General features: G+C 40.9%; 1 protein-coding gene across 1 annotated transcript in view; it reads left to right on the top strand.

The window, feature by feature from the left end:
- LOC110045429 (poly [ADP-ribose] polymerase tankyrase-like) overlaps window positions 1-8,006 on the top strand; it is a 41,405-nt gene extending 33,399 nt beyond the window's left edge. Inside the window, exons 41-49 of the mRNA XM_089296253.1 lie at window positions 331-500; window positions 697-853; window positions 1,523-1,650; window positions 2,386-2,446; window positions 3,088-3,265; window positions 4,258-4,365; window positions 4,917-5,119; window positions 5,560-5,640; window positions 6,293-8,006. Coding sequence (XP_089152379.1) covers window positions 331-500; window positions 697-853; window positions 1,523-1,650; window positions 2,386-2,446; window positions 3,088-3,265; window positions 4,258-4,365; window positions 4,917-5,119; window positions 5,560-5,640; window positions 6,293-6,580 — 1,374 coding nt within the window. The 3' untranslated portion in view covers window positions 6,581-8,006. The remainder of the gene's footprint in view (window positions 1-330; window positions 501-696; window positions 854-1,522; window positions 1,651-2,385; window positions 2,447-3,087; window positions 3,266-4,257; window positions 4,366-4,916; window positions 5,120-5,559; window positions 5,641-6,292) is intronic.
- Window positions 8,007-12,228: the final 4,222 nt, after the last annotated feature.

Raw genomic sequence — 12,228 nt, 5'->3', positions numbered from 1 at the left:
CTCAATCAGTGACTAGGAAAAGTGCTAGGTGTGAAGTACAGTCATTGCACTGATGAAATAATTAAAGACAAAGAGATCTTTCCAGACACGTTTTCTGGAGCGGATCTAGGGGGGATAAAAGACTGAGATATTATAACATGCTGACTAGGCATTAGAATAACAGAAATCCCATTTCTGTGGACCTTCGCATCGCGAAGTCCCTTCTCTAAAATCCTGTACTGTATCCGCTCCAGGTTTTAACTTTAAGGGGTGTTAAGAAAACTGTATGAAATGTTCGAATGAATTTATGTGACAGTAGTTTGAGACAGAAAAAAACTCTATAATTTTCAGATTATCCACCACAAAGCCAAGGACCTGTGGGTGTTATTCAATCGCTGGGGTCGTGTTGGAGACAGTGGGCAGCACCAGAGGACACCTTTCAATGATCCCAACAAGGCTACAACCGAATTCAAGAAGATTTTCAAAAGCAAGACTGGCAATGAGTGGGACAACAAGGACAAGTAAGATAAATAGCTGATAGTCTAGAATACAGATTATCCATGTCATCCATCTGTGTCCTTCGTTCCGAAATGTCAAGTTCGCTTGTTTTAGGGGCCGTTGCATTTTATTTTTTGTTCCATATAACCCATGATTTGTTTGCAAGGCGTATTGTAGCCACGACTTCGCAACTAGTTTATTCCTTTTTTAATTTTACAGTTTTGACAAAAAGCCCAAGAAATATGCCCTTGTGCTGCCAGAAAGGAACCCTGAAAACAAGCGGAAGCGAATGAGTGAGGTTCTGAAGCCGTTCGAACTCACCAAGTGTCCTGCGTCACGTCTTGGTGAAGAACTGCAGTCGTTCATGAAGGCAATTGTGAGTGATTTACAAACTGAAATGAGACTGATCTTAGATGCACCACAAATTTCCTTCCGAAAGTTTCAAATACTGTTATCTCTTGCAAATCCTCAATTTCACGATATGTATTAAATGAATTTGATTTTGTCCGCAATCCTTTTTCCCTTGTCACATCGTCATAAAGCTACTCTTTTCTTTGTTTAGCTAAGCTTACTGGTTGATATCATTTTGATCTTACATATCCCCAAGCCAGTATTAAATTCTTATTATGGATCACGAGCGTGACTGGGTTTTAGATGTCAATATGCCTATAAAAGTACCGTGCCAAACTGCAATCCACCTTCTCCTTTTGATGCAATCTTTCCTAATCTTATGGTTTGCACAGAAACCTTCATGTTCTACCAAGTTCTGAAAGGTTTTCAAACCAGTATCACAAAGCTTCGTTGTCATCACATGTTGTTTAGAAGTTTGATTTGTGCTAATTTTCTGATAACGGATTTTTTTTATGCAGTTAAAGTGTACTTGCAGTGGACATACAAACGTTACTGTGATGACAAAAGAAAACACGTTGTCGTAGAATGTAATCACTTCAAAACGGATGTGGCAGCGAAGCTTCAAGAAAAACAGAATCGAATCAGCAGCGTTAACTGACATTAGCTGAAGCACCTCTTGTTTTTTTTCTTTTAGACCGATGTTGGAATGTTAAGTTCTGCAATGGATTCGGGCCACTTGAGAATTGACCATGACTACTTGCCATTTGGAAGACTGTCCAGTGAAACCATCGAGAAGGCCCGTCAAGTTCTGACAGAAATCAAGTGAGTGTTGAAATTTGAGTATAGTTTGCAGTGCGCGGATCAAATTTGACGGTTGTTGTTGTAAAATACCATTGCAGACATTATATTTAAGGTGCTGTGAGATTCACTCTAATTTCAAAGAGGATGCTCAATTGCTGACGGCATAGTACTACGATTATCAGTTGAGTACGGCACGACAGAAGTTTGGTGACGAAGTTTCGGACTTAAGATTACCTTGTTGTCACGAGCAACTTACCTCGTTTCCATTGGTAACAATATCAGCAGCCGTGCGTCTCCTGTCGCGTCACCTACAATTTCGCCCGCTTTGCTGCCAATGACGTCAAAAGCCGACAAGTTGCCACTGGAAACGGAGCCAGTTGCTCGTGACAACAACACGATTTTCTCATTAAAACCTGGTGACCAAACTTTCGTCGCGCCTTACTCAACTGATAATCTTAGTAAGGCAGTGTTCCAAAATGTAAAATGCAATTTAGGCATCATTTACGGTCACGCTCGACGGACTTAACGAAAGAGGAAATACTTGTAGTCTACATAAGTGACCAGTTGAAGCTGGTCAAAGGAACTAAAAGAAAACTGAATTCATGTGAGGTCTGGAATAAGAGACTGTTATCATCAAATGATTCCTTAACAACAGCCATTTGATAAGAATAGTATAGCTTCTCTTTCATAAAGGCTTTATTGACATTCTTTTGTGTTCTTTCAAGATAGATAATGGTCTGATTTGTTTCATAACAGAGCAATTGTGGATACTATCGACAGAAACAATTTGGTAGGAACCGAGGACAAATTTGAGAAGGTACACATGGTGTCAGTGTGAGTTCTCCACCAAGTACGACCCCAGAGTTTAACTCCAAGATCGGTCAATGGTTTAGGGCTAGGCACAAAGTAGGGGAATATAAATTGTATCGAAGTATTTTCAACCTGAATCGTCGATGCACTTTGCCAACTATTAATTTGAAGTTGGTCAAGGTAAATTAACCGCCGTGGTGAGTTTACAAACAAAGTTTTTGAGCGTTAGCTCTTCGTTGGATCAAAAGGGAGAGTTATGGGTTGTGTGGTCGTTAATGGAGTATAGAAGGAAGTTGCATTATTGGAGAAAGCATGGTAAGGGAAACACTTCAAGATAGAGTGGAATCCCGATTTCTCGAACCCTCAATTTTTCGAACTTACCGATAACTCGAACCAAAATTTGTTTCCCCTCCGCAGTCAAACGTTGTAATTTACCCCCGATTTCTCGAACTCTCCGAGTTGTCGAAGCAGTTTTCGTCTCCGTTGGAGGTTCGAAAAATCGGAATTCCACTGTGCATTAATTTCTGTTCTTCAACTCACCATCCCCCTAATTTCCAACAACGAAAGGCAAACGTTCGAAACATGAGCTTTCAAATCAAAATCGTTATCGCTATCAACCCAATAACCGTGTCTCTTTTGCGTATGTAGATTGCCGAGCTTAGCAACACATATTACATGCTGATGCCTATAGCGCGATACACTTATGAACGGATTCCACCTTTGAATGAAGCTCATAATATTGAGCAGCACTTAACAGCGCTCTACAATCTGACAGAACTGGCGGAGGCTAGCAAGATCTTGTTAGGAGCTCAGTATCGCTGCAAAGGTGTGTTGCGATTTTTGTACTCGTTACCTCCCGGTTTACCTTCTTTCTTCATTGTTTAAGTTATCGCTGATCTCCCAGTTTCTAAATCAGGTCCTTAAAGGTCTTGAACTTGAGAACCAAAATCCAAATTTGTCAAAACGTGAATTTGGAGCCTGAAAATCCATGTTATCTCTCAAATAGTCAAATATCTCCAAAAAGAAATGGTAACTGTGTCATGTCAGTATAAAATTATGCTCTTTTGTTTAGTCCTTTACAGCTTATTTCTATTGCTCTCTGTGCAAGAGCCTCAGAAATATAATTTGTCTTTGCGCTATCATTGCATTGTCAAGCGGATAAGGGATGAGAATGGGGAAAAATCGACAACAAACACCTTACTCGATTTGCGCTTAGAAATTTTAAGGGTTGCGTAGTATTTTCAGAGGCCCATAAGGAGGCTCAGGGGAAAAATTCAAGCAACGAGTAAAATACTGTCCGCGCCTATTAATTCTCTTTTCATTGAATAAGGGACTTTTTGTTCGACTGCGTTAGTTTCCTGGTATTCTAGGATCCTTTTTGTGTCATTTTTTGACCAAAATTCGGTCCTTCTTAATCGTGCGGTGTATAATCTCATTCCGCTTGTGAGCACACCAATTTGAATTCACCGTGATCTAATCCAGTTGAGTACAAGCCTTCTACGCACACGTTGTAATGGATCGTCACGCACTCCTTCCAACATGGGGGAGGAGCGATTGCGTGACAAGCCCAAAGAACGTCTGCGTAGGAGACTATTAGAGAAGTCAACGGGCGTCATAGTTAATATTGTATGGCTGGACCAGGAAATTCTCAGTATCCTTTCCAGTCGTTCAGATCGTTACACAACGCTCCATCAAAAATAACCACAATAAAGGAGAGTGACAAAATTCTCATAACATACTGTTAACTAAATGCGTATTTTACAGTAGGAAGAAGTCGTATTTTGATCTTGAGTCTCTATGATCCTTTCGTCTCTTTAGAGATAAACCAGTTAGATTATGTCTACAAATCACTTGGATGTCGCTTGGAGTTACTGAACCCAGACTCGGATGAATGTCAACTTGTACTGGAGTACGTACACAACTCACGTAAGTAGTTTGTTCAATCACTTGTTAGCAAGTTGATCATGAAAGGAAGTTTCCTTGGTGTGTTGGTTTTTCTAGCGTTTGAATTTTCAATCGCTTCACTGTTGAAATGTATATGATATGAGTTGGAGAAAATGGTGTATTGAGCTGGTATAAGTTGAGTGTGTTGTAAAACGGTGAACTGGGTACAAGGCTAGCCCGAGACCACGTAGTAAGCACTGCTTATGCTCTAGTTACGTAGAATGTTTCTTCTTAGTGGGCTATACTTTGTCATCTGGAGGTTAGTAGCAAAGTGATGAGTGTTACGTTTTGTTTCTTGGCTACGTATACCTGGGTACGTTATTGACCACTTTTCCTTTGTCCCCAAGGCGTAAGATACTAGTCATTGCGGCTCACGCGAGAAACTTTGCTTAATTATGGCGTTGGTTGTTTTAAGTCGTTGGTTGTCGCTCATTTGCTGAAGCCATAAAAGAAATGACGATGACCAACGGACCTATCAATCCTTTCCACTCCGCCTTTTGACTACTGCTTACTCAATTGAAATTTTTCTGTAGGTGGACATCAACGCTTTGAAATTAGTGCTGTTTTCAGGGTCTCTCGTTCAGGTGAAGCCGAGCGGTTGGCTAATTGTGGAGTGCCTGGTAACCACCACCTGCTGTGGCATGGCACTAAAAGTGCGAACATGATGGGGATCCTTCAGCAGGGCCTCAGGATTGCTCCTCCAGAGGCCTCCCGCTCAGGATGGTCCTTAGGAAAGGTCGGTGATAGTGTAATTTCCGCCAATTTCCTGATGTTAGCTTTAATACATACACATACATACACACACTTTGTTTCTTGCACCGCGTGACAACCAAACAGAAGAATTCCAGTCAGACCTCACACGCTTGACACAAGTGCGCGTCGAAAGGCATCTGTTTCTGCGGGTTATGCAAAATCCTTTCAACAAACAAAAGTTTGTCCTTTGTAAACATCGTATCCACGGGGAGTAATCACTAGTCATTTCCTGTTGTAGAATTCAGGCTGGAACAAATTATTCTTTCTACATGTAAACGCACGCACACACACAACTGACCCGTAGGCAGAAAATTGCAATAGCAACACGCACGCATTGCAGACCTATGAGGGCATCTACGGAATCCATATAGTCAAACTAAATCTGGTGTTGCGTTGTTTCTTTCTTTGTTGCATGTACTACAGGGTGTCTATACCTCTGACAGTCTGGAAAAGAGTATGGGCTATATGGATTATGATGGCACAGGATTTGCGCTACTTTGTGAGGTGAGCTTTGAGGAATGTTGCTAAGTAAAGACCAATTGTTTCACTTTGTTACCTTCTACATTACATGTAATATATAAACGCAAAAACAACTAAAGTAGATGTGAAATGAAGTGTGTATCTTCTGAACTAATTATCTTTTGCATCACTACGATCAGTTACAAGCAAATAACAGCATTAAACGTTGAATTCATCGCACTGATCGATACGAAACATGGTGGGTTACTTCATATGACCCCTGCGTGTATTGGACACACTCATCGACGAAAGAACCGGTATTATTCGGACTATTTAACTTCTCACAACGCAGCGCAACAGTGTGAGTTGAATACCTCGCGCCGTGCCATTTCCCATACTTCAGTTCTTTCATTTACATACAAGGAGACCATTTAACAGTTTTCTTTTCAGTGTCCTGGCCTTTGAATGACGGCGAGGCTGGAGGTGACATTGTTTTGACTCAGACCTCACTGCTTCTGTTGTGTAAATCAAATTGTACCTATGCTTACTAGTTTTCATTTACATGAAAAAAAGCAGAGAGGTCTGTATCAAAGCAGGGTCACCTCCAGCCTCGCCGCTAATCAACAGCCAGGTAACTGAGCACACAACTGTAAAATGGCCTATTGTCCAAATGCTAACCCTATCCTCGTTTCTGTAGGTTGCCCTTGGGAAGGTCAAGGAAGTTGTCGATCGCGAGTACCAAGAGAGTGCTCCCGAGGGATTTAACAGCGTGTTGGCCGTCAGCAGAGAAGTCCCGGACCCGAGTGAAAATGTCACCACTCCATACGGGTCTGTAGTCCCTGCTGGAGTACGTATCAACAAGTCCGGCTTAGCTGAAAAGTTCAATAACCGCTTTTTTTATAACAATTACAGCGAGTACGTTGTGTACAAGGAATCTCAAGTCCTCTTACGTTACGTAGTGCAGTTGAAGAGGACTTGGAGATAAGATACTTGCCTCTTCACCAAGTGATTTGATTACTGATTTTAGAACCATGTAGTAAGGTTTTTATATGTTGCACAAGAAACCCATAAGGTATTTGTCTGATGGTACGTATCAAATTCGAGAGGTGATGTCATTAAAAAGCAGTTTTAAACTAATTTATTAGTAGTAAACACAGAAGCGTGGTATGAAATTTCGTTAGTATTCATAAATCTGTGATGAGAAAGATGCATGCGTCAGTCATCACGTTTTGGACAGCAACTTAAGAAATAAGCTTGATTACCCCCCCTGGTCATGAAAAGAACTTGCACTCCTCCCTCGGGGAAAAACGAAGCCAAGACTAACACTGTTTGTTTGTGTGTTTATTTTTCGTCTTTTGAGGTTCTAAGTTATTCCTCTAGCAGCGTGATAAACTAGTTTTATATCGGTACGTAATGCGTCTTAACTGTCCAGCAATAGGGGCATATAATTCATGGTAGGCTACCCATATAGTTGCCCTGCGGTTAGCATTTTATTTACTGCTGTTTGCTTGCGGTTGGCATTTATTTACTGCTGTTTGAAAAGAGAAAACGAAATGAATTCTGGTAGTTGTAGTGAAATGACCCTATCGTGCAAATATGCTGTTGTCTGAGACCGCGAGAAGACATGTTGCTTAGTAACCTGATGTATGATCATGACGTCACAGGCTGACGTCATAGCTTTCAGCGTGATCTTTCAATGCTCTTGCCAATTTCTGATTGGTACGTTAGGTGCGGAAACTCGTCTGATATTTTAAGAGGATTTACTTTAATTTAAAGAACGACACTTGTACATGTTCCCCGAAACTATGCGGAATGTGAATGAGTTAGAATAGCCCTTTTCACGGTTACCTTTGCTCATTTGCATTACAGTCAAACCTAGCATGTATGTGAGGCAATTTCGGGCCATTTTGTAGTTTTAGCTCGAAATTGCCTCGCATCCACGTTGGATTACATTGTAATGCAAATGAGAAAAGTTAACCGTGAAAAGGGCTATTACGCTAGGTAGGAGGAACTTCTGATCAATTTGTGTGAATCAAGGGTAGTTTTTTTATAGTTTAGTTATTTACTCACAAAAGTTTTTAGCCTTTTAACATGTTAAAAGTCATAAAGTATTGCCCGGTCATTGAAGTCGTTTTTCTCCCGAATAGAATTATATAATCCACATATACATACACAAACAATAACTAAATGTTGTTTTAGTTTTTGTCCTTTACTAATAAATCGAGTTGTAAACCGCGAGTCACAGCACAGGCGGTCCAGACGTTGAATACGGTTAATACGTGACATTATGCTGTTGGCGATCGCGTTATAATTTTAGCCGTTTTAGGCAATGTATGAGAATGCTTCGAAAATTACTCTAAATGCTACGTGTAGAAAATAATTTGAATAAAATGGCTTACCTTGTGTTTGCATTGCGTTATTTTGATGTCTCTGGGTTCTTGGAGGTGGTTTAGAGCCATTTAGGCGAGGTTTACTTTCTGACGGTTTGCTTCCCCTTAAGGTCATTCCACTGAAACAGAACCGGCACTGAGATTTTTGTCAAACTCTGCCTATTGACTGGTTATATTGTAGGAACTTAAATTTGGAAATAAAGATGAGGGGTCCCCATGTTCGTTTAGGAGCAGCAGCACCTTGTTTATACCCATATAAATCCTTATAATGGCACCATGATTATAGTCATGATTGCTTGCTAAATTCACGTTTCCGACGGTTGTTTCTTGCTCAACACTGAGAATTGGCCGATTAAATTAAATTAATTTAAATACTTAATTGGCCACTCCCCATTGGGGTTTTTCAGGACCAATGCAAACTAACAATGATAAATAAGTATTCAAATAAACATAACTAGGTTAAGAATCCCAACTGGCGGGAGGCAGACCAGTTGGCTATTTACGAGCGCAGCCGAGAAGTTGAACTCGGGGCTACCGAGAACAACATCAACTAGCGGTCAGAACAGAATTTGAACCCAGGACCTACGGATTTCAAATCCGGCGCTCTAACCACTCGGCCACGCTGCCTCCGATATTTATTTTACATAGAGAAAGTTATTACTCAATGAGATGGCAACGAGTAACTGGCCAATGCCCCGTGCCTCAGAAATACAAGAAATAATGGGCACTGTCATCCCCGGAACTGCAAATAGGGAGTTTTAAGTCGCGGTTCTGTAAAGTCCCTTACTTTGCTTACCACTGTCAAAACTATCACGAAACTGAGTCTGGGACACGGCGATAAATTTGCAATAAACGTTTCACGTTGTCCAGGCATCGCAGAATTCGGTCATTTCCCGTTGTTGTTTTGCACCGGACAGCAAAGAAATGCACATTGTACCAACAATTATAACGCACGTGCACAGCCATTGTTCTGCTCATTAAACATTTTGTTTAGCAACGCTCCTATTGCAGTTGCCATCGTGGTTTTCAGAAACTCCCTAATATCTATGGGAAGCACTTTGGATAAGGAACATTTAATCGGCCATTTCTGAGTTCCTTCATACCACTGTTAGAGAAGACACTTTCTTTTGGCACCTCTAGTCCTTTCCTCCCTTGAATGTCTTTTTTCTTTGTAAGTATGCTTTGCCTTTTTATCTTCGGTGGATTTGGCTGCCCTGAATTAAAGAAACGATACTAAACAAACACTCTGGAAGGGGATACCCACATCAATAGGGTCTTGGGTATGCCACTTTAATTTGTTTCCCTTTGTCCAAAGATAAGCCTTGTCTACTTTATTTATATTCATTTTAGATTTGTCTCCGAAACAAGAAACTCCTTTAATGGCATAGAGGGCTTTTCGCTAATAGTAGGGGTGGTCTAGGAAAGAGCGGCAAGTAACAAGTCTACTGCAGACAAAGGTTACTTCAGACAGGCAACATACACAGAGGTCAGTCACAGCTTGAGACCTGCATATTGCGTGACGGCAGTATCTCAGTGTGTTCCCTCGCCTATTAATTAAATTCAATCGCCGAACTAAAATACCATGCATTTCAAGGTTATCGATAGGCACCAAGCGCATGTTCATACAAGGAACTTTGGCGCGTGAATCCGGTTTTGTATGTCGTCGTCAGCTGTGGTCTTAGATCAGGCAGTCTGTTATATATGAATTTCGACTATTTTCAGAGACGTATTCTAAAGAACGCTTAAATTTTTGAGTCAAAGCTTCGTAAGAGGATTAATGAGTTTTGAGCAGAATTATGAATGATTTCACTTGCCCTAGTTTTACGCTTTCAGTGTTTTGGGTATCCCCGCCCCACTGGGGATACTTACGGGGGTACCCAAACACACGTCATTTGAACAGTGGAGAAGGCCTTGGGAACGAGGTTAAGACTTCAACAACAGAAATAGCAATAATGGCGGCCATTTCGAAATGAACCGGTGAGACTGTTCCAAGGGATAGACCTACTGCCGCGTAAATCACACAGAAAGGTAGTAAATCTATCCCTACTAACTTGTAGTGAGGTTCAAAAATGTTTTCTGAGGAAAACTCGGTTTGTACGAGGATTTTTAACCCGTGCTTAGGTAACCGTACTGTTAGTCAAAATATTTAGTACAATAGTACAATACGGTGGCGTGTTCGGCTATTTGGAAGAAAGTCTCTCAAAACGGTATCCAACTGGAGCTTCCCAGAAGCAATACACCCACTGAAAATGACAACAGGTGAGGGTTTTAGCACATTTGACATTTATTCACTAAATATCGATACCGTCTGATAGATTTATGTAAACTGGGAAACTAGACTCGTGGTCCATGGACCGGGTCCTTGATGGGCTCCCTGTTTTTCTTACCACCAAAAATACCTTGTACCTGTCGTGGACGGCTAGATGGAAAACGCGGGGCCGAGGTCCCCGGGTACGGGGTCCCGGGGTGTGGAAAACGCGGGGTCTGGTGGAAAACGCGGGGTCTAAGTGGAAAACGCGGGGTCTGGCGGATAACGCATGGTCTCCGCGGAAAACACGGGGTCTAAGTGAAAAACACGGGTGAAACGTTTTTTCGAGAAAATATGAAGTCGAAATTTTGTTATTTTAAAATTGCAATGAAAATCAATTCTGCCTCTCGGCGTGAAACGCGTTTTTCGATCAAAAGAGCGAACGAAACTTTTCGTAACAAAGAAAACCATGCAAAAGCCAACGTGCCGTGCAGCGGTTTTCTTTTGCATGGGGCATCTATGCGTGTTTTTTTTTTTTTTTTGGCTGTTCGCAAAACGCGGAGTGCGGAGTGCGGATCTACGGAGTCTAGAAAAATATTTGAAAAAATAGAAATAAGAGAATTTAAAAGTGAATTAAAAGAATAAATACATAAATAAACTAGAAATAAAATTTAAGCAATAAAAATAATAATTATTAAAAAATTCACACCGCCTGAGGTAGACTGTTCATATCGCGTATATTTCAATCAGTCCAAATGGTATATTCAACTCACGATTTTCATAGTTAGCAGTTCACTTTTAGGAAAAAAAAGTAAAAAACAGTCCAGTTTTGACCATGTTTAGAAATTGTGAGAAATTACACCTTCGGTTTCCTTGGAAAGCCGTGTTGCCTCGAAACAAACTCAAGCTTTGCTTTCCAAAAATAAACTGCTCGTGTGAATTAACCCTTGAACCATTCAACAACTTGTCAACTGCGCGTCCTAAAGTTCTAACAATCTGATTGATGGAATTCAAACTAAAAGCCTTGAAAATTTTTTCAGCACTAAAAAACAGTAAGATAAAAAAAATGTGGATTGACAAATAAAGAAACAAATAAATGCACAGGTAAAGGTGTACTTTGAGAAAACAAATTCTAAAAATGGAATATTTTCCCAAACAAGCCATTTAACTGGCAGCGCCGCTTGTCTCGCCAATTTTATGTGCAACTGCGGCCATGTATTTTTTCTGTTGGAATTTAATAATATTATCTTCTCCGGTCGAACGGTTACTGATTTCAATTTGGAAATAAAGTAAGGTTAGTACACACTAGCCTGCGAATACAGCCGCTTCGCACGTAGTAGCGGGAGCGAATGAGAGGCGGCTGTATTTGCAGGCTAAGCACACATTACATGAAGGCTTTTAACGCAAAACAAAGAAAAAAATTCCTAACAGTTGCTATTCACGCCGTGAAAATGATTTGGGTCATTCATTGCAATTTTAAAATGACAAAATTTCGACTTCTCATTTAAGTGAGGAAAATTCATATTTTCTTGAAAAAACGTTTCCCCCATGTTTTCAACTTAGACCCCGTGTTTTCCACGTAGACACCGCGTTTTCCACCAGACCCCGCGTTTTCCACTTAGACCCCGCGTTATCCACCAGACCCCGCGTTTTCCACACCCCGGGACCCCGTACCCCGTACCCCGTACCCTGGGACCCCGGCCCCGCGTTTGCCACCTAGCCGTCGTGGACTGTCAAGCTGTTTTAGTGTTGTCAGTGGTGGAGTCAATTGGTCAGTTTACTTTTACTGTTATTATTATTTTTATTATCTATTTTATTTTATTCAGAGGGCCACGAGTTTATCAGTTTTACCTGACATAACTAATCGATGATCAATGACATCAATTGGTAATCAATGAGTAATCGATGAGTAATCAGTTGATTAGTCATTGATTATTGGCGATGATCAATGAATAATCGATGAGTAAGCGAAGCCCAAAAATTTTCTGGCCTATC

The sequence above is a fragment of the Orbicella faveolata genome, unplaced genomic scaffold, assembly GCF_042242905.1.
Source record: "Orbicella faveolata isolate gen_17 unplaced genomic scaffold, um_ofav_v1 contig_26, whole genome shotgun sequence".
In the NCBI taxonomy this organism is placed as follows: domain Eukaryota; kingdom Metazoa; phylum Cnidaria; class Anthozoa; order Scleractinia; family Merulinidae; genus Orbicella; species Orbicella faveolata.
This window is presented reverse-complemented; position numbering and strand designations above follow the sequence as displayed.